This window comes from Ascaphus truei, chromosome 2, assembly GCF_040206685.1.
Source record: "Ascaphus truei isolate aAscTru1 chromosome 2, aAscTru1.hap1, whole genome shotgun sequence".
NCBI lineage: Eukaryota > Metazoa > Chordata > Amphibia > Anura > Ascaphidae > Ascaphus > Ascaphus truei.
This window is the reverse complement of record NC_134484.1, coordinates 363,757,946-363,781,682: the sequence shown is the minus strand read 5'-3', so window position 1 is coordinate 363,781,682 and position 23,737 is coordinate 363,757,946. Positions and strand designations below refer to the sequence as shown.

Genomic DNA, 23,737 nt, shown 5'->3' with positions numbered 1-23,737 from the left:
TACTGTATGTTCATTTGCATGTCAGAGGGCTGTTATATAGTGGTCGCTTGCGCTGCGCCGTGCGCGTGCACGGCACTTATATGGCTGAAGTTAGTCAGTCCTTCTATACAAGTTATGCTTCCACTGTAGCAAGGGATTCTGGGAAATGACATGCAAATGAGCACACAGTGCCACCTTTTGCTTCAAAACCATTAACATGGTTCCCTATCGTTATATATATATATATATATATATATATATATATATATATATATTCATGTAGAGGTATCAGTACCGTGTTAGCCGAGCTTCAATAATCAAAAAATAAATAGATGATACCGTTCTGAGGCTAACTAAATGCTTTTATTTGTGCGATCGGCGAACATTTCTCTGACTCTAGCCATAAGATGAACGATCTGAGGGTTGCCATACTCAAAGGTAATCTTAAAACACTGAAAGAGAGACGATTGCATGAATACAAATTTATGCAACTGTTCGGGACACTTAGGGGTGGCCTAAACAGAGATCGAAATTTTATGAGTCATTACTGACACAAGTGAACTCTTTTCCCATGAGCGCTAAAGGCCATGTCTGTACATACTGTGCTAATGTATGCACACACAGCTGTCTCTTACACATACTAATACTCCTTGTTTTTCCATCCCTATACACCAATAGGGACCACATAGTATCCACACACACTTTTAGTTGTGCTACAATCTCTCACATTTTGACACCCACCCACACCATTTATATCCACTCCCACTCCACACACACCTTTTGTAAAGCACTGTATATACTGTGGGCTTTCCATTCATTTATATTCACACAGATACACACACACACACACACACACTCACCCACTTTCAGGAACCTTTTGACCCCTCTAGCCATAAAACACATCCACACCGGGGGAAGGACAAGCACAGAAAACATTCCAAGAGACACTGTTTTTAAGTATACCTTTTGCTTGCTTCATTCATTGCAACATCGCCGGAACAAGAGATCAGTGTATCTCGAAAGCTCGCACAAATAAAAGCATTTCGTTAGCCACAGAACGGTATCATCTATTTCTTTTTTGATTTTATATATATATATACATATTTATTTATTAAAAATAGATTAAAAAAAGATGCTAGCAGTATATGAGTTAAATTGCTTTAAGAACCCTGCTATAACTATTTTACATCGGTGCGCCTCTGAAATGGAATAGCGCTGAATGATCTGACAGTGAAACCACATAACCATGATGAAAAAGAATGAGTGAAGGCAATTTCCCAGTGTTCTTCCATTTGTTATTAACATGGTAAATCAAGTACCGGGATTATAATTAACAGTTTAAAAATGCATATGTACAAATAGAGTAACTAAGCAGCAATTTAACAAGTTAAATATGAGAGAGAAATGGTTTTTATATCAAATATATAAAAATACAATGATTTAACATTTTGTTTTGTGTCCCTGGGTACATTTGCATTCCAGAATGATATAGTGTACATACTGTATGATCTCGTAGTTCGTTGTGTTTGCCAACAAGCTGACTATGTACTCTATCCCAATTACGGCTGCGTCCCGCTGGAGCCGAGCGTGCTGTGCGCTCGGCGCTTGCCGCTTTTACTTCCTGTACTTTTTATGTTGACGTCCCCGCTCACGCGGTGTGTGCGCGCTCTCCCAAGCTTGGCGCTTGAGGAGACAAAAAAAAAATGACTTTGAAGCGCGCTCAACATGCCCCCAATGCCCCCAGCTCCTGCTTGCAAAATAGGCAGGACACCCGGCACTCATGCTTAGAGAGTTGGTGACGTCACTGCTCTCAAGCATGAGCGCGGTCAGCGCCTAAGCTTTGGTATACAATATATACTACTATATATATTTTTTGTCAAGTAGAGCAGGGGTTCTCAGCTCCAGTCTCCAAACCCCCTCTCAGGTCACGTTTTCAGGATATCCCAGCTTCAGCGCAGGTGCTTCAATCTAAGCCACTGATTGAGCCATCTGTGCTGAAGCTGGGATATCCTGAAAACCTGACCTGTTGCTGGCCCTTGAGGACTGGAGCTGAGCACCCCCTGAAGTAGAGAAAGTCCAATTTTACGTTTACCAGAGCACATTTTTAATCACAGCTTCTTCGTTTAAGTGCACAAACCCATCTAACAAGACTTTCTCGCACCTCTGCCTTCAGAGAGAACTTAACTGACTAAGGGCTCAGACACATTAAAATGAATTAGGCACAGCAGTTGTTTACATAAAATGGTGCAACCTGCTAATCGAATGAGTTGCCAGGGGAATTATTTATTCATTGTAGCCCTTATGTGCAAAAAAAAAACATTTCAAGTTTGTCCTCTGGCTAATTTAATAAGCAGAATTTAAATTGTGCTTTTAAATCCAGGTTTTACCTGATAGTAAAGAAAAAAGACTGATGCATATTTACGAAGCACTGCTCTGCCATAACACAATTTCTGGCAATGGAAGACACCTTAAAGCCCATTCCCTTAAAAAGTCGTCCGGCGCTGGAAGGAGGGTCTTATGGGAAGGCACCGCTAACCAAATACAGCCTGCAGTCTTCTCTCAACCGGATGTCAAAAGAATATCAAGGTTTGTAATCCGTTGTGAGAAAAGTTTGGAAATGTAGAGTTCTGCACCTCTGCCCCATAACTTTGTCCTCCTGCGGTTTAACATGAAGTCACAAATCTTCATTTTACTTTTAGGAATTGCAAATGTTTCCTAATTTTAAGTTTAGGAATTGTATGTATGTGGTAAAATATATACATTTTTTTTCACCAAACTCTTTCTGATTTATAGAAGTACATCCAGGCCATTTCTTTCTTTTTCTTTCTTTCTTTTTTTAAAATGTTGATAAGTTGGCATAAAAGACTGGGGTGGCTGAATCTATCAATGCAGCCCCATATTAAAAGGGGAGATTCTGACCTATATAATCGTTGCTATTTCTTAAGATACTTTCCAGCACCAGAAGACATTTTACAGCCCACTCGTGAAAACATAGCAAGCATCAACCCCCCCTGCTGTCCCCCCCCCAAAAAATAAAGGTACTACTGACAATGAAAAGCTTATCAGTTTAAGAGGTAATTTGTGGTCAGTCCAACAACAACAAACAGATATCGCACATATTCAAAAACAGTATACAACTACACCAATCTATCAGGCCTGACAGAAGGATAACATGTTCTGCCCTTTTATAGTGTGTGTACTCCACGTGTGTGTACTCACGTGTGTACTCCACATGTGTGTGTACTCCACATGTGTGTGTACTCCACGTGTGTGTACTCCCCATGTGTGTGTACTCCACATGTGTACTCCACGTGTGTACGCCAAGTGTGTGTATACTCTGTGTGTGTATACTCCACGTGTGTGTACTTCACGTGTGTGTATGTGTACTCCACGTGTACTCCACGTGTGTGTACTCCACATGTGTGTATGTGTACTCCACATGTGTTTGTGTACACCACGTGTGTGTATTCCACGTGTGTGTACTACACGTGTGTATGTGTACTCCACGTGTGTGTGTGTACTCCACATGTGTACTCCACGTGTGTATGTACTCCACAGAAGATAGGTATACCCTGGGTATACCCAGATAGCTACCCAGACACAAAAACATATTTTTTTGTAAGATCAATTTGTGCACCAGTAATGGAGAGCTCTTCATAAATAATCCCTATAAAATGTCTCTTGCCACTTATGACGTTATTCGTTTTAGTGGCGCTACGTTTTATGTTGTTTTTGTATTCAACTAAATTTTGCTTTGGCAAAAACTCTCCTCTAGGTTAAATGTTACTACGTTACTGAATCTGTCATCAGGATGAAAAGCGAAGCCTGAAGCCTTGAACGTATCTCCTATATTGCACATTTGGGCGATGAGCATTTTTACTGATAAAAAGGATTCTTCACATTTCAACTTACATTCTTTGGACATTCCCACTTCAAAGCACCTCTGTAGTCTGCAATACTGGCAGCGATTCCTTGTAACTTTATTGATAACACAGTTCTTTTCTCTGTGACAAGTGTAAATCATGTTCTTCTGAATACTCCGGCGGAAGAAGCCCTAAAATCAAACGGAGAAAAAAATTGTAACATCAAACAAGGCAGTCACATTCTGAAATGAAATCCATGTTTATCACGCCACAGATTGGCCTTTTTGGTTAATTAAATTACTTCAATGGCTATGCTGGAAATTGCTAACCTTAAAACCTGTATGAAATATTAAAGGCTTTGTATCGTGTTCCCTGTTGCTTAGAGCACACTGTTTAAGCAACACTTAAATATACTAAACCGTTTACAATCCAGTGTGGGGAAACTGATACGAGAATTAAGCACTTCCAGACTCTATGTTACCTTCTGACAGCCAGATTGAAATAATTAAGTTCATGTAAAGTTTAACCACATTATTGCTAGGACGGTCTCCCAATAGAGGTACATACTGATTATTTGGGGGGAGGGGGGGTTGGTGTTCGGGGAAAGGAGCCACATAAAACAAAGTAAACCTAGGTACAATTAATTACCAATTACTGTTTTTTTACATTCTGATTAAAGCAGCAATTCCCCGGCCCCCCCGAAAAATGACTTATAAAGCTTAGCTAAACTGAGGGGTTCCCCGGCGCTTATCTCTGCTCCCCCAGGCTCCAGGGATCCGGATCTCCCCCCCACCCCCCGTACAGTTACCAAGATATTTGTATTTTTTTTTATTGTCCAGTTTTGAGACAAAAAAATACAATTATGGCCATGGGGTCATGAACAGAAAGTCGCAATGTCAAACCTTGTATTGGCAGCGGGAGCGAGTCCTGACCCCGCGGCCATTTGGTGTCTACTGGGCAAGTATATGTGCTTGGTGGGCAAACCTATTCTGATCAGGAACCGAGTGTGTCCCCAGAGGACCGTAGATCAGCACTAGATCCAGATCATGGCCCGTGATGATTTTAATTTAATTGTACAGGATAATAAATATTTAAAATGCTTTGCAAACTAACAAAAGGGAAACTCATTGGAATTTATCTCCGACAGAAAGTTTAATAGTAAACTACAAGAAATCAAATTCCTCATACTAGTTTTCACATATTCTCATTAGTAGTCACATAATAAACATTTAGGCCCATATTTTCTAAATAGTCTTCTGCCATAACTCACCTTACAGCCTACTGAAGTCAATGGGCTGTCGGGTGTCTTATCAGCAGAAGACTATTTAGTAAATACGGGCCTTAATAAACAGACACCAGAACCATTATCTGAACTGAGAGTAAGTGGCAGCTCCTCTTTCACACTCTAAAATCTAACTAGTTAAAACAAGCAGAATCTCGGGATTGGAATTGCAGAACTGGAAAGAATCTCTGTAGAAAGCACATACTGTAAATCAGGGGGTGCTCAACTCCAGTCCTCAAGACCCCCCAACAGGTCAGGTTTTAAGGATATTCCTGCTTCAGCACAGGTGGCTCAGTCAAAAACTAAGCCATTGATTGAGCCACCTGTGCGGAAGCAGGGATATCCTGAAAACCTGACCTGTTGGGGGGACTTGAGGACTGGAATTGATAACCCCTGCTGTAAAGAATAAAAGGCAACAACAATAGTACAACCAACTATCCCTAATTAAACAGCGTTATACTTGTTTCCCATTCAATTGGGTGCCCTCTGTGACACTACATTAGGAAGCTTCGAATTTGTATGTAAATGACCAAAAGGAGGCATGTTTTATTGAATATACTCACAAGCCCTGCAATTACAATGAATGAGATAGCTCATTGGGGGGTGAGAAGTGCCAATCACACAAATGAGGACGGGCGCATTAAAAGATGAAGGCAGCATGCCGGTGCTCTTCAACTAGTTCTCCACCGGAGCCAGATCAGAAAAAACATTGACGAGCAGAGGGGCCACAATCATATTTTAATGTCATTTGAGATACATTTAAAGACTTCAAAATTATTACAGTTCAACGTTTACATTATCTTAACGTACAAGTGAGTTTCAGTGTGAAAAATTGTACTGAGCTGCCAAAGCAACTGGTATAAAACTAGCAGGAGTCCAAGGGTCACATCAAGGTCCTTTGCGGGCCACATTTGGTCTGCGGGCCTCTAGTTGAAGAGCCCTGCAGTATGCAACAACTTTATTGGCAATCATGGATAGGGTGACAAAATGTCCCGGTTTTGAAGTGAAACTTCTTTAGTGGCACCTACTTCTGATGGGGCAAAACTGGAGAGATGGAGACGAAATGTGAAATGGAAGTGACGTCATGGCTCCCTCTCCCACGTCTGCTGTCAAATGCGGCAACGGGCGCCGCTCCCCCCACACGGCCGATGACATATGCGGCGGCGATAACCGCCGGCGCTGCTCCTAACGGCCGCCATTCCAGCCATTTCCCCCACAAGTCCGCCGCCGCCGTTCCCCGTCCGCGCACAAGCGCGGTAGTCATGGCGACGGTCACGGACGCCACAGCTCGGAGACCTCCCTGCGCTGCCGGGTGAATGAGGAGGACGGCTTTCCCCCTTCTCCTCCTCCCTCTCGAGTCCGCTCTCCATCTCCGCCACCCGCCGCGAGCCGAGCCCGAGGTGTAGGGGGTGATGTGATGTGAAGTGAGGAGGTGCAGGGGTTGATGTGATGTGAAGTGCAGGGGGGTGATGTGAGGAGGTGCAAGGTGTGATGTAAGGTGCAGGGGGATATGTGAGGTGCAGGGGGGTGATGTGCAGGGGGGGTGATGTGCAGGAGGGGTGATGTGCAGGGAGGGGTGATGTGCAGGGGGGGTGATGTGCAGGAGGGGTGATGTGCAGGAGGGGTGATGTGCAGGGGGGTGATGTGCAGGAGGGGTGATGTGCAGGGGGGGGTGATGTGCAGGGGGGGTGATGTGCAGGGGGGGTGATGTGCAGGAGGGGTGATGTGCAGGAGGGGTGATGTGCAGGAGGGGTGATGTGCAGGAGGGGTGTGATGTGCAGGGGGTGTGATGTGCAAGGGAGTGCGCATACGTCACACACACACACACACACAGAGTCACACGCACGCACACACACACACACACACGAGGAATTCACGCTTAGTGCAAATAGCTAATACAGGAGATGTGTGCCGAGCACGCGCATTCTAAGTCAAATTTATTTGCATTTTGTCAATTAAATTGTATTTTGATTTTTAATTAAAACATCACAAACACAAATACAATTACTGTGACAAAAGTCAAAGAAGTTTCACTTACTATGCGCGTGCACAGCACACACAGCGTTTTTTGGGGGCGCTGTCCTGACTTTTTGGGGTGGTGTCCCAGTTTTTGAATCCTGTTGTCCGCGCAGAGCGATTGGCGTTAGTTGGTCGCTCGTGCGCATTCGCGACTGGCAAGCTCCGAGCGCATGTGCAGTCGGCAAGTGCCAATCGCGCATACGCGGTCGGGCAAGCGTTCTACGCGCATGCGCCGTCTAATTTGGCCCGGTTTCTGTCATGTTCACCCTAATCATGGCACTTATTGTTATATTTTAGAACTAGTAATTAATAACTGATATGCCCATGATTGCCAAGGACTACAATAGGAGATATTTTAGCTGATAATAAGGAAGGAAATCGGTATAGCGTACCTCTGAAAGGTTGTCCTCATTTTGGGTACGTTACACAAGAGCTTTTAGTTCTGCATTGGTCTCAATCCCTATTCCACGAACCTCTTATCCTGTGATATTGGATCAGTAAGGTCATTCATTTGTTATGAAAACCCTGAAGAGCACAGGTATAAAGCACTGGCTGTCTTATCGGCTTACATTCTTAAGAACTTAAAACAGCTCAGCTTTGCTTCATAGTCACACTGCTTAAATTGAGCCTGTGAAACTCCATCTCTATTGATGAAAGTATCACTGTAACTGTGAATACCAGAAGCCTGCGCTTCAATGGAATTAGTGGGAGCTACGTACCAGGGCCCAGCTTTTCTAAGCGGTGCTATCCCATGAGATATGTTATGGAAGGTGTGATGGAATATCATTGCTTAGTAAATGTGTGCCGATATCTGTTCTTAGATGTTTATCCTTAAATTTTCAAAAGGTATAGTGAATCCAATACAGCATTGCAGTGAGATCTTAGTACGAGAATCAAATGATCACAATAGTATATAAACTGTACAACGTGCCTATAGAAAAATGGAATACATGTAGCACTGCTAACCACCCTCCCCTCGCCCCCCCCTGGGAGATTTTGCCTAGGCTACAGGTCCGTGTGGTGCTGGTTACCTGTGAGGGTCCAGGAGAGATGAGCTTCCGTGATGTTGTGGGAAACAGGACATGTAGCACTGCTACATCCTCAGGTTCTTTTTATTGGTGACAGCGCCTCCAGTCACAGAAGGCTCCAACAGAGCTGGAGGGAGTCCCTACCATGACAGTCTTTTCTCCTATACTTCTGTCCAATAGACTGCGACTTAGTCAGAAGTATATAAAAAGGATCTTTATTTGGTGCAGCCACAGCAGGTGGTATTACAGCGTTTGCATCCTTGTGGAGAATGGGTTCCAGACCCCTGGATGGATGGTGCGGGCCAGCAGGCAATATTGAACCCTTGTGCTATGCACAGATCTTGAGCTCCTCGGCCCCAGAAGGGGCTGAGCTCCTCTCCCTTCCCCGACTGGGAAGGAACTCCAGCTCAGACTCACCAGACCCAGACTCACCAGACTCTGGAATGCACCAGAGCCAGTGTCACCTTCTCCTTCCAGTCAGGGAGGCTGCGTGAGGGGTGTAATCCCCACTGGGTAGTCTGTCACTGCCTGTAGCTACTAGGGCTTACATGACAGGAGGGCAGAAAGATAGTCTGGACCAGCCATGGCCATATACATATGATATCAAAATGCAATATAAAGGTAAAAAAAAAACCTTACCACAAATTGTGAAAGAATGACGGGCATACAATCCTGTGAATGAGACTCAATGTTTCTGGCCAAAAAACGCCCTTTATCAAAGGTATTTGTGATAAGGTTTTTTACATTTATATTGCATTTTGATATTATATGTACAGCTCAACCCCGTTATAACACGATCCGTTACAACGCGAATCCTCTTATAACGCGATGCAAGCATGGCTCCCTATTTTCATATTTGTGAATACTTTACAACACGATTATTGGTATCTTAAATACTTTATTGTACAATGCATACAATTGTACATTATTTCTAATGCAATCCACTTATAACGCGATGTGATTCTTTGGACCCCACGCACAGCGTAATAAGGGGGTTGAGCTGTACTAGTTTTTTCTATATACACGTTGTATATATACTATTGTGATCATTTGTGTCTTGTACTAAGATCTCACTGCAATGCTGTATTGGATTCAATATACCTTTTGAACATTTATTTAGTGTTGTGATATTTATTGGACTGTTTACTGATCAATCTTCCTGATTTATAGTATATTTGGGTGGGAATTAGCGAGAGCACCTTAAGCAATAGTTCAATTTTCATATATTTAATTTTTTTCTAGATTTGTTCCTCTACATTACCTGTCGGGAACTCTGTGATATTACATCTTATATGCCCTTAAATTGTTAACGCTTGATTTTCAGTCTGATGATAAAAGCTCAATGTGTAGTTTCCTTGACTGATGGTAAAAAAAACCAATGCAAACTTCTATCTTCTCAGGTGTCTTATCTTCTATCTTCTATCTTCTCAGGTGTAATAACTTGCACTTTATTCACCTTTCTTTATCTTAATTGTTGTGCTATAAGAGGATCACAAAATCTAAAATACCTCCTAGTTTGTGTCAATTCATGTACATGCAATAATTGAGAGTACCATTAGTAAATGGTAAGTACAAGCAATATATGAAACTACTTAATAACTAGTCTTAATTTTGCTATAATCACTGCTCTTCTCCAACATAGAGCTACTAAAATGTATTTATGTTTAGTTTTTTTGCAGATGTCTGGCATAATTTGAAGGTAAGCCATTAAAATGTACAATTTTGTTGAAAACTGTAAAACCACCTGCAAAATATCATTGTCCATTGGGAAAACTTGGTGCCATTAAATAGAACTAAGTATTGGAAAATATGTCACAGTACTGTACATAGGTATCAATAACCTTTACTACAGTAGAAAAAATAACTGCAACTCGTAAATGCCATTTAATGCATTTCATGACCCCGTGGGAGCAAAGGAGATGCCAACTGGATTGGCAGCTTTGATACTGAAGCTTTGTTGTATATATTCACCAGTGGGTCTTTCAATGCACTGTCTGTGTATCTATTATAACAATATGAATGGCCCGCAGTGGGCTCAGAACTCGCTATGTTCTTCTCCTGCACTCATTGCCATGTTGTTTCTCTACCTCATCAGTCACTTCCTTGACTTCACCATACCAATCTTCTGGCATCTCTACACAGGGGTAACTGGTTAGGTAAAGGGAGTGTGCTGAATTCATGGTATGCTCTATGCTGCATAAGCAATGGCCAAAATAGCCGTTGCCTCCAGTGAGCACCGCAGTGCTATACACTGGAAGAGCAAAGCTGGCTGGCTCTTCAGTCAAGAGTATCCTTCCCTAAGCCAAGATGCATTGACATTGAACCTGCTGTAAGTGCTGTGGTAGTTACCTGCATGTACACACAAGCTGGAAGCCACTCTCTTCACCACTACAGTAACCGACTAGGCTAGAGGTGTCGCTATCACACTTTGCGGGCAGGCGGTTCGTTTAAAGATCCTATTGATCCAGCTGAGTCTGGGACCCGGGGGGACGCAGTGCCCAAGTGTCCTTTCAGACACCGGTGACGTGCCAGATACCTGCCGGCTGTGAGTAACAGAGTCCCAGAGCTGTCCGTTGTTAGCGCAACAAAGCCTTGGATTTGATCCTTTACAGGTGCGGGTGTCATGGTTCAAACAATATCCACTGCTCCTTTGATTCTGACATCTTGTAAGTGTGTTTCATATTTTATATAGGCGGGTTCGCATTAAATAGTTCACACTACAGTATGTCCATTTTTCTTTGATACTTTATTCACCAGGAATCCTGGCGATTTGAACATTGGAAGGATGGACACAAGTTGGGGGAACGTCGATTTATTACCTCCATCACTACACTGTTTCATTATAGCACTAGAGGGTGTTTTGCGCCTCTATAACGTAAACATATGAAACCATGGCTTGCTTAGGCTTTCTGTGTCAATTAGGTTCAGGAGGTCATGCTGCTACTTTCCAGGTAACATTACTATATAACTAGATTTAAGTTTTTGCCCAAGTTTGTGAACCATGCAAAATCTTCCTCTTTATTTTTGAAAAATAAAAATTCACACAGTTTAAAATGTTTGTAAGCAGTTTACCCAATTTAAGATAAGCTAATTTCTAAAGCCCAAAATATAGCTTATGTGAGAGAGCCCTATTCCAGGGTCTGGATGTTGTTTAGATAGATTTGCTATTAAAATTTGCCTATTTTGCTAGAAGTTAGACAAGTTCCATCGACATTTTTGGCCCAAAAAGTCCAAAGGAGCTTGCGCATTTTAGAATGTCTTTCAAACGTTCGAGCAAAACAGTGACAAAGTCAATCCTTGCCAAGTTCACCCATCTTTAGATATCAGTTAGTAAAGGTATTGGGCATTTCTCTCAAGCAAATTAGTGAAGTGCAGAAAAACGCAGTATGGGGAGTCAAAAGGGCCAGTCAACCAATCACTTCCCAAAGGGGAATGTAAGATGTGTCTGTGCCTGCAGGTGGATATTTGCATCGTACTTCTTAAAGAGAATGTCATATCATTTAACGGCGTGTTTTTATAACCTATTGTCTCTAAGCAGTGAGCCTTTGCCATGGTAACATTTGCGTCATGTTGAACATATGTTACTTCATATGTAAAGATCAGAGAAGGTACCATATAAGATTTTTATGGCATCAATATAATCTGAAACTTTATAACAGATGTTTTAGGAAAGCAACATTTAATCCACCAAAAAAACAAGAGTGGTAAATGTAAAAGTTGACATTGTGATGAGAATGATGTTAGCAAGGACTGAAAGAGATACAATTACACTTTGCTGCAAGGCTGCACCAGCCACCTGCAGACGCGCTAATGACAGAACAGTGAAAGTATTGTCTTGAAACAGAGGTCGGCTCTTATGTTGACAATAAAAGGGTTTAACCAACTTGTTAAGACAACATACCATATGTAACTCAACGGGAAGCTGTTTGGAAAAACTATTGAGCAGCATTATCATAAAAACATGTAATACATAATAATGTTTTTCAATGTTTTTCTAACGTTACCTGTTGCACAATTTTACACAAGGTAAAATTTAGGAGAAATATTGCACAGTAAAGCATAATAAGTACATTTCTACAATGGGCTTTCATTACCTATAGCCCCATTTTCTATAAGTATATAGTCAGGCCAGGAATAAATGCTTTCAAAGGCCCATAAATATGCTCATGAATATATTTTATGATCAATTCATGGGCACGAAACATTTAGGCTTAAGGAGTAAAACTAAATTTAGCTGTAAAAGGAATCTGATAAAGATAAGAATCCATTTTACATTTTGTTGTGTGAGAATTATAATTCAGTGTACGCAGAACTGTACATATAATTTCTTGCTGGCACAATAGAGCTTACAACCCAATTTTGAGCCCTGAAGCACACGGATATAGGGCCACTTGCCCTAGGACAGGGATCGGCAACCTGCGGTTCCCGAGCCGCATGGGGCATCTTGTTGCGGCCATGCCCGACGTCTCCCCAGCGGCTTGACTGCCTCTCTCCTGTATTTTCCCACACCGGCTCTCATGCCGGAAGTGCGTGTCGGAACTTCCGGTGCAAGCCGACGTCCCAGACCCCGGCGTGGGACAGTATAGGAGAGAGGCAGACAAGTCGCTGGGGAGACTTCGGGCCCACCGGCAACAAGAGGCCCGACCAGCGCCGACCCCCAAAGCCACCAGCAGGACAATGAGGGAGATAGGCCCAATGTACGGCTAAGTCCCCGGTGGTGGCTGCTGCACGCGCTCCTGGCGTCCTGTGCACAGCTTAAAACTGCGATCTGCAGGGAGCGATGGGAGGCGTGGGGGGGGCATGGCCAAAACGGAGGGGGGGCGCAGCCTTGACGTGATGCACAACACAACACAAAGCACAGCCCAGCAACTCAAAGCAATCCTCTTGATCCAAGCTATCTGCCCTGCTATTGGCTTCCAACTCACCACGTGAGAGTGTAACCGCACAGGAACACAATCGTGTTCTCCCCTGCTGGCTGACGCGCCACCGCACTGCGTGAGCCAAAGTACGAGAAGACACTGGGGCCTGCCTTATTAAGATTAGTGATTTGTGCCGCGGCACGCATGCCGCCGTCACCGTCACCACTGGCCTAAGTGCATATGTGTATAGAGTGGTGGGATTTAGCCGGTTCGCATCGGTTCGTGCAAACCTGTTCCTAAAATTTCACAAGTTCGCTGAACCGGTGCTTAATTCACTTACCTATGCGGGAGGCAGGCAGCGTCTACCAGTATCTTCCGGAGTCTACCAGCATCTTTCCCCTGCATATCTTCTAAATATGGCCGTGTGGCGTCAATTGCACTGCGTTGCCATGTTAACGGGAATGTTACGCTGCGTCACATTGTCATGGCAACGCGGCGCCATGTGATACCACACGGCCATATTGAGAAGATTTGCAGGGGGAGCATGCTGGGAGACGCCGCCCGCCAAAGATTTGAAGGGGGAAGATTCTGGGTGGACGCCGCTGAAGGTAAGAACCAATTACTAATAATATTTCATAATCCCACCATTTTGTGTGTGTGTGTGTATATATATATATATATATACATATATATATATATATATATATATATATGTATATATATATATATATATGTATATATATATATATATATATATATATATATATATATATATATATACATACAGTGGTGTGAAAAAGAAAGTACACCCTCTTTGAATTCTATAGTTTTACATACTGCTGCGGCACAGTTTATTCGAGCATTTGCCCGTTCTGTGCCGCAGCAGTAGCCTGGCGCGTGCCCGAGTGTGACGGGCGCACGCCGAAGCAGCGGAAGAGCGCCCTCCGATCGGGGCGCTCTCCCTACCGCTGCCGGGTCCGCCGGGTCCCCCGGAACCCCCTGCCGCTGTCCCGCGATCGCGGGACACCAGGGCTCCCTCGGGGAGCCCCTGGACACGCGTGCAGCGGGCGCACGCTCCCGATGACGCGTGACCGCGCACGCCGAGGGGCGGCCACTAGCAAGCCGGGAGATTTCCCGGCTTGCGGTACCGACCACACTTCAATAAAGTGTGTCGGTAGTGTATCAGGACTTAAAATTAGGTAATTACAACCTCAGATGAACAACAACATGACATATTACACCGTGTTATGAATTATTTAATAAAAATAAAGCCAAAATGGAGAAGCCATGTGTGAAAAAATACAGTAAGTATACCTTATGATTCAATAGCTTGTAGAACCACCTTTAGCAGCAATAACTTGAAGTAATTGTTTTCTGTATGACTTTATCAGTCTCTCACATCGTTGTGGAGGAATTGTGGCCCACTCTTCTTTACAACGTTGCTTTAGTTCACTGAGGTTTGTGGGCATTTGTTTATGCACAGCTCTCTTAAGGTCCAGCCACAGCATTTTAATCGGGTTGAGGTCTGAACTTTGACTGGGCCATTGCAACACCTTGATTCTTTTTCAGCCATTCTGTTGTAGATTTGCTGGTGTGCTTGGGATCATTGTCCTGTTGCATGACCTAATTTCGGCCAAGCTTTAGCTGTCGGACAGATGGCCTCACATTTGACTCTAGAATACTTTAGTATACAGAGGAGTTCATGGTCGACTCAATGACTGCAAGGTTCCCAGGTCCTGTGGCTGCAAAAACAAGCCCAAATCATCAACCCTCCACCACCGTGCTTGACAGTTGGTATGAGGTGTTTGTGCAGATATGCTGTGTTTGGTTTTCGCCAAACATGGCGCTGTGCATTATGGCCAAACATCTCCACTTTGGTCTCGTCTGTCCAAAGGACATTGTTCCAGAAGTCTTGTGGTTTGACCAGATGCAACTTTGCAAACCTAAGCCGTGCTGCCATGTTCTTTTTAGAGAGAAGAGGCTTTCTCCTGGCAACCCTTCCAAACAAACCATACTTGTTCATTCTTTTTCTAATTGTACTGTCATGAACTTTAACATTTAACATGCTAACTGAGTGAGGCCTGTAGAGTCTGAGATGTAACTCTTGGGTTTTTTACAATTTCTCTGAGCATTGCACGGTCTGACCTTGGAGTGAATTTGCTGGGACGTCCACTCCTGGGAAGATTGGCAACTGTCTTGAATGTTTTCCACTTTTGAATAATCTTTCTCACTGTAGAATGATGGACTTTAAATTGTTTGGAAATTGCCTTATAACCCTTCCCAGATTGATAGGTAGCAATAATTGCTTCTCTAAGATCATTGCTGATGTCTTTCCTCCTTGGCATTGTGTTAACACACACCTGAATGCTCCAGACCAGCAAACTGCTAAAACTTCAGCTTTGATAGAGATGGCCACACTTGCTGATGATTAATTAATCAAGGGCATTTGATTAGCAGCACCTGTCTGCTACTTAGCATCTTAATTCCAATGGAAGCAGTAAGGGTGTACTTAGTTTTTCACACATGGCTTCTCCATTGTGGCTTTATATTTGTTAAATAAATCATGACACCATGTAATATGTCATGTGCTGATGTTCATCTGAGATTGTATTTACCTAATTTTAAGACCTGCTAAGGAACAGATGATTGTTATTATGTCCTGATATGTAAAACCATAGAATTCAAAGAGGGTGTACTTTCTTTTTCACACAACTGTATGTATGTGTGTATGTGTGTATGTGTGTATGCATGCATGTATGTATGTATCCATGTATGTATGTATGCATGTATGTATGTATGCGTGTATGTATGCGTATATGTATGTATGTATGTATTGTGTATTTGTAAATGACAACCTGTTTTACACTGAAAAACAATGACAAATAAATAAATAAAGGGACTTATGTGAGATGCATTTAATTCCCCCACATGTTTTTTCTTTTCCCTAATTCTGATTAAAGTCCGATTAAACCTTCTTGTCCGAGATTCTTTTTTAATTGCGTCATCTTTTATTAGCTTTGGCCCTGTGCTCAAAGCTCTTGTCCGAGTTTTTAAAAGCGATTTATTGCAGGAAACATAGGGAGACAGCAAACAACGTTTCAGCTCCTGAAGAAAAATCCATGTAACGTTGTTTGCTGTCTCCCTATGTTCCCTGCAATAAATCGTTCCTGCAATAAATCGTTCTTGAAAACTCATCCAAGAGCTTTGCAAGCTATATATTATATATATTATACACCACTTGGAGATTCGCGGTCACTTTTTTCATTTTAGTGTTCATTTTGAGTTTGATGTTCCTCTGCATGTGCCCTGTTTCTATCCCTTCTTCCCTCTGAATGTGCCCACATTTTTCTCATGAACTGGTTATACCCACGTACCAGCTTTACGTTGCATAGTCAGTATAACCAGCTTCACACACTCATGAGACCCAAAAGGCAGAAACAGCTGCCTGTGAGTAGGTTTTACTAGCGATGCACTTTTTTTTAAACCCAGACTGAGCTGAAAAGCAGTGTAATACGGCAGGCATAAGTTTATAGGCAGAGGCGGAACTAGGAGAGGGCGAGAGGGGCAGCTGCCCCGAGCGCAGGAGCTTAGGGGGCGTAGGCGGGGGAGGGAGCGCGATGTTGGCGTAGGCGGGGGAGGGAGCGCGATGTTGGCGTAGGAAAGAGTGCAATGACAGCGTTGGCTGCTCCAGGGGAGGGGAAGGGTGGCAGAGCATGCGGCGACAAAGGAATGCAGGGTTAGAGCTAGCCCCAGCCATCTGACCCGGAAGTCACACAACTTCCGGTATCTGTCGCCAGGACTACCCTCCCTCTCTACAGGTATGGACCTGGGTGGGGGGGGGGTGGGGGTGGAAAGGGACTGGAGGGGGAGGGTGAAGGATATAGTGGAGGGGCGTGAGAGAGGCTGGTAGGGGGATGAGAGAGACTGGTTGGGGGACGAAAGAGACTAATGGGGGGACGAGGGAGACTGGTGGGGGGACGAGAGACTAATGGGGGGACGAGAGAGACTGGTGGGGGGATGAGAGAGACTGGTGGAGGGACAAGAGAGACTAGTGGGGTCTGAGAGAAAATAGTAGGGAGGGAGACTGGTGGGGGGGAGAGTAACTGGTGGGGCGAGGAAGGGTGAGAGATAGACAGGTGAGGGTAGGGTGGTGGGGGGGGGAGGAGGGTGATAGGAGGATTAAACTCAACATGGCTAAAACAGAGCTCCTTATACTTCCTCCCAAACCTGGCCCTACTACCTCCTTCCACATTACTGTTGGAACTACGATCATCCACCCAGTAGCCCAAGCACGCTGTCTAGGGGTCACACTCGACTCCTCTCTCACATTCGCCCCTCACATTCAAAACATTTCTAAAACTTGTCGCTTTTTCCTCCGCAATATAACAAAGATACGCCCTTTCCTCTGTTGCTCGACTGCTAAAACTCTGACTCAGGCCCTCATTCTCTCCCGTCTTGATTACTGTAACCTCCTGCTGTCCGGCCTTCCTGCCTCTCACCTGTCTCCCCTACAATCTATCCTAAATGCTGCTGCCAGAATCACTCTACTCTTTCCTAGATCTGTCTCAGCATCTCCCCTCCTGAAATCCCTCTCCTGGCTTCCAATCAAATCCCGCATCTCACACTCCATTCTTCTCCTCACTTTTAAAGCTTTACACTCTTCTGCCCCTCCTTACATCTCAGCCCTAATTTCTCGCTATGCACCACCCCGACTCTTGCGTTCTGCTCAAGAATGTCTTCTTTCTACCCCCTTTGTATCTAAAGCCCTCTCCCGCCTTAAACCTTTTTCACTGATTGCCCCACACCTCTGGAATGCCCTTCCCCTCAGTACCCGACTAGCACCCTCTCTATCCACCTTTAAGACCCACCTTAAGACACACTTGCTTAAAGAAGCATATGAATAACACTGTGGATATTCTGAACACATGATCCATAAAGCTTGGCCCCCTGCAGACGCACTTACCAGAACTCCCTCCTACTGTCTCTGTAAGTTCTCCCTACCTACCAATTAGATTGTAAGCTCCTCGGGGCAGGGACTCCTCTTCCTTAATGTTACTTTTATGTCTAAAGCACTTATCCCCATGACCTGTTATTTATATTATCTGTTATTTATTTGATTACCACATGTATTACTACTGTGAAGCGCTATGTACATTAATGGCGCTATATAAATAAAGACATACAATACAATACAATACAATAGAGACTGGTGGGGAGCGGGTGAGAGACTGGTGGTGGAGGAGAGAAACTGATGATGGGAAGAGGAGGAAAGAGAGTTCTGGGGGGGGGGGAGCCAGGGAGGGGAAGTGAGAGAGATTGGTGGTGGGGGAGAGAAACTGGTGTGTGGGAGTGAAAGAGACTGGTGAGGGGGGTTGAGAGACTGGAGGGGGGGGGAGAAATTAGTGGGGGGAAGAAAGACTTGTGCGGGGAGGGAGGAGAGAGACTGGTGGGGGAAGAGAGTGATTGGGGGGAGGGAGGCACAATTGGTAGTTCTGATTTTCCTGAGTTTAGTGAGTCTGAGCCTTAGCACCCAGGTGTGTATTTGCATATTTTCAATAAGTCCCCAAACTTGTCAGCGATTAAACTGCAAATAAGGATTATGGGTAATGATATGCAAATGCACAATTTAGTGTGTAACATATAAACTTACTGTGCATTTTAAACATGGATAGTCATGTGAGGAGATGTCATGTGCCCCAGTACGGTTATTTTTTTTTTACAACTCTACCTCCCACATGGCTGCAGATAAGAGTATTTTGTCTCAGGTCCACCAGAAAAACATTTTGTGCCAACGATAATGAAAACTTAAACCAGTGTTTTATTCTGTTGCTGCATCAACGTGACATTTAGTAGGACGGCTGCCATGGGCGATTTTGTTTCATAGGCATCACTTATCTACAGGTTTACAAACTGGCCCATGCAAGCATGTCATTCAGATATGTGGCCTGCTTCACTGCTTTTAAGAACAGAAAAAAACATGCCTGCCAGGTGTTCCTCAGAACATATGGGGTTTTGCAGTCTACTGATTTACGGCTTATAATATTCAAATGGCAAATTTAAGAACATTCATATCTTACTATTTCCACTGTCTTTCTAGCAAACGTTTTGTAAGATTTTCTATAATGGCCCTATGTTAACACTGAGGATTGTGGCAAGTGATGCTCAGAAAATGTAACAAAATACATAACTTGAAAAGATGATAACCTACATCTTACAAAAGGATGTACCTTTCCTAATATTGCATACACAAATACAACCAAATGCTACCCCACCATGGGTAATTATCTAAAGAGTTATAAACAACGGAACATTGGTGAATTGGTTTTTTTCACTGCCAGTATATTTAGTGGTCTATAATGGTGCAGATACAAAGAATTGTGTGTGTGTGCGGACAAATGAAATCAATAACTTTGTTTGCCATCACAGAAATGAACAGGCCGTCTCTAGACTGGTGCAATAGATAGATAGCTTGTACAATCCAGTATAGTAAAAGAAACGTGTATATCCAGTGAGGTCATCCAGATAATGCAATAAAATAATGTAAAGGGTTCTATGTTACAAGGGATACATGATGAATAAATATATTAACCCGAATGACATTATTTAAATCTCATGTCATAGAAAAGTCCTGTTCACAGAGAATATTCACTAGATGTGTTTAATCAACATTATACAGGATACCGTGAGTTAAAGGAGCAATCCAAGCTGAATTTTGTTTATAAAAGTTTTATATATATATATATATATGTAACGGGTCTTCCCTATGACTACCGCCGCTACTACGTGCTGTGCAACCTGTGTGGCTCTCAGGAGCCTAAGCCTCCGCTTGGGGAACCTGGGGTACATTTTTATCATACATCTCTAGGTGCAACGCCTCCACCTGGGAGGGATCCCAACGGAGTGGGAGGAGGCCCTCACAGGAACAACCACACAACACTACAGAATATAAAACAGGACGGGCTTTACTGCATGGAAACACACAGATCACGTAACAGCATAACATCAAAACAGCATAACATCAAAACAGCATAACAGCATATTGCGCCACGGCGGACGCTAACCACACTATGCGTCACGGCGGACGCTAACCACCTCTAGGCGTCACGGCGGACGCTAACCACCTCTAGGCGTCACGGCGGACGCTAACCACCCACAATGTGACCCCACCCTGTGTCCAGTAACCCCCACCCAAATGTCTCGTGTTCTCGAAGTCAAATACCACTGTACAGGTGTGTGTGTGACTGCGCAGCCACTATGTTTGGTGATAGGCCTGGTTGGTGCACGTGAGATGCAGGTTACCTGCCCGGGCTCCAGCCACGGGTACCGCGATATAAATCCACACGATCCGACGGGGTCCTCCACACCGCGTGGGTTGAAAGTCCAGCGCAACAATGTCACTCCTTGTCGCAGGGTCTTGGGTGGTGTTCTGAGCCCAGAACCCACCTCACAGGGCCGCACGGCTTCAACACTGTGTCCCTGTCTATACAACCAATAAATGGGGCAGTGTCCCTATCTAGGGCCTGTCCCTAAGCTCCACAAGCTAATAGATGGCTCAGGACCTAACTGGGACCTTGGGGGCTGCTGGCCTAATGCAGAGGGTCACTCACCCCTGCATCTACCTCCTACCCCTAGCTGGTCCGGATCCTGAGTGAGTCCGTGGCTGCAAAACCCCGCGAAATGTATCTCTTTGCTAGCAGGGGAATCTGGCCTTCTGATAGGTTCCCTGGCATCAGGTGTCTCTGCCCCTATGCACCCTGGGGGCTGGCATGCTCATCTCGCGCATGCGCGAACTATCTGGTCCTCCCGCGCTGGGTTGGGGCACTGCGCATGCGCAACAGCCCTAACATGGCGGCGCCCTGCTTCCCGAGCCGCCGGGCCGGTAGCAACGCGATCGCGGCCTTAGCGACGGCCCGATCGCGTCCCCGGCAACCGGCCTGCTCGCCGCTCGCGTCCCTAGCTACCAGGGATCGCTCCTTCGCGCACACGGCCCCCCCTCACTCCCTCGTACACAGCGTCGGCCGAAAGGGAGGAGGGGGTCAGCCATGACAGGGGGGAACCTGGCTACATCTATATATATATATATATATATATATATATAATTGAAACAGAGGGCCTCCGGAGCTGAACCCTGTTAATTTCAGCTCCAGGGACCCCCTACTTACAGAGATACTTACCTCCGAAGTAGGTGCTAGTAACTGCTCTGGCTAAACAAGCAGGGCTTTAAAGTTTAAAGCTCTCGCGTCACATGGGCCAATAGGAAGCCGCACCGATGATGTCACGGTTTCCTGTTGGCCAGCAGGACCCAAAATCTTTGACCTGCAGCCATATTGTGAACCTGGGTAGCCGAGGAGAGCGGCTACCGGCTTCTTAATCGCAGGTATCTCCGGAGGCAAGGGGTCTCCGGAGCTGAAATTAACGACATTCAGCTCCAGGAGACACTTTGCTTCAATCCATATATATTATTATTTTTTAAATTGCAAACAAATCCTCTGCCTTGGATTGCCTTTTTAAGAGGTATAATTTGCTGGCAGTTCATATTTTGAGATGTTGTTCTCCCGTTGCTGTATAACAATGCACCCTTTAAGCCAATTCTATCCACCCCCAAAATACATAAGGGATAGACATAAGGCTACCCTAAATATGAATGAAACCCAAGAATCAAATAGGGTCTAAGGATTTTGATGTAGAGAGGAAAATTGGTAGACTAAGGCAGGGGAGCGCAAAGTTTTGAAGCTGCGCACCCCTGCCAGGCCTCCCTCGGTCTCATGCCCCTTTCGCCTCACTTGCAATAGCGTCAAATGACGCTCCGGGGTCACGTGACGTCACACGCGGTGTCATTTGACGCCACGTTGCCATGTAGATGCGCCTTAATAACGGTAAGTTTTGTGGTTGCAGAGGCCTCACTTGTTCCCCCAGGAATTAATTTAAATGCCTGGGGGGAGAGTGCGGGACGTCTGCTACCGCCCGCGCCCCCCCATACAAATCTCCCGGCCTCCCCCTGGGGGGCGCGCCCCCTTGTTTGCGCACTGCTAGACTAAGGGGCCTATTCTCGTAGCTCCGAAGTGTGACAAACAGCATCTAAAGTGCCCTTTAGAAGCATATTGCCATGCTTTGCTATTCTGTAAGCCCTTCTCGCATGTGCAATCTGTGTCTAAACAGGTTTTTTGGAAGCGGTATTTCTCTGGCTCTGCCAATCCGATCGGTTTGTCCAAAAAGCCTCCAACTCGTATTTTTTACAAAAACTGCCATTCTTGTAGCTCCACCTCCACGGTGGCGAGATTGGTATTGCGAGTTACTGTACATCCAGAGAGTGAAATATGGGTTTGGCTGAGAGAGCAAAATCTATTAATCAGACTGGGGGTGGCGTTAGCACAACCTCAAGTCATTCCACATCTACAGTAAAACTAGTACATTGCGGGCGTTTTGGCTGTTACACCGTGCGGAGTGTCACGTTTTATAGAAGCGGTTTAGAAGATGTGATTAGCAATAGAGAATAGGGTTTTTTCTCTCACATTTCATTCCACTACCTCTGAACATGCTAAAACCTCGCGGTTTGGCGCGGACATGTCAAAGCTACGAAAAACAGCCCCTAAGTGAGTCAAGTGCTTCTTATCTGCTATCAAATTCTATGTTTCAAAATAATGAGCATGTACTTGCATGTATAAAGAATGTACCATAAATATGACACTGTCTGAACAATTGTTATGTTTGATGAGTTATGTAATTGGCGGCATTCCTTTGGATTCTTCTGTTGCAGTTCTGGATTTGCACACACCTTTAAAATGTAATGATCTTCCCCATGCAGGAGGCAAAGTAACAAATTAACTCCCTTAAGGCCGAGTCCATGGTGCAGGCGCGCGCCACGGAGCACAGGGCCTCGCGCGTGCCTGTCAGCCGAGCGATCTGTGGACTACAGATCCACGAGAAAAGGAGGCGTGGCCGATGACGTCAGGAGCTGGTTCGCCCTCATTGGGCGAACTAGTCACGTGATGCGGCTGTATCGAGACAAAAACAAAAAACGTTGTCTCACGGAAAAACAAGCCGCGCCGTTGGCTCACGTGCGCGCTCTATGCATGTTCCCATAGACTCAATGTGTTTGATCACGCTGCTCACGCTGGCGCAAGCGCAGTTGCTCTAAGCATGGACGCGGCCTAAAGCAGCAGCCCCTCAAACTTTAAACCAGAACTGTATTACCCAGACCAACAGATATCCGTTAACAGTACCTTCTTAGCACTAAGTTATCAAACTCATTAACAGACATGATTTCCCCTGAGGTTAACGCGCATTCACAAGGCTAATTATATGCAGAAACATTACTTACTGCATTAGCATAGGCTTTACACCATGTGAAGTTAGGACTGCATTTGAAATAACATGGCTATTTTTACTCCTATCCAGACCCTAAAATATGTTGTGTTCCTTTTAGTGCACAGGTATCTCTCCACGTATTGCAAAAAGTTGTGTTTGGGGAAGTATATGTCACTTCGGACTGGGAAAATGGGATTCTTTCTTATTTAAAGAAAAACCTCTTTCCCATATCATTAGCACTAACGTTCGTTATAGTTAACGCACAGCACTTAACACTGCGTTAGTGAGCTTTGTAAGTACATGTTAGCATTTAACGAGGTTGACGCCTCGTTACATCTATAGCAGAGCTCTGTGGCTCTGGGCCTTTGTGGCAATCTGAACTCTTTGAATCATATTTTA

The 23,737-nt window shown here is 44.6% G+C and overlaps 1 protein-coding gene across 6 annotated transcripts in view; it reads right to left on the bottom strand.

Moving 5' to 3' along the window:
- The window catches only part of RARB (retinoic acid receptor beta), a 506,982-nt gene that overhangs the window by 78,933 nt on the left and 404,312 nt on the right, over positions 1-23,737 (bottom strand). For all 6 annotated transcript variants that reach the window (XM_075586965.1, XM_075586964.1, XM_075586968.1 and 3 more), the window contains one exon: positions 3,892-4,033. In XM_075586965.1, the coding sequence (XP_075443080.1) occupies positions 3,892-4,033 (142 nt within the window). The remainder of the gene's footprint in view (positions 1-3,891; positions 4,034-23,737) is intronic.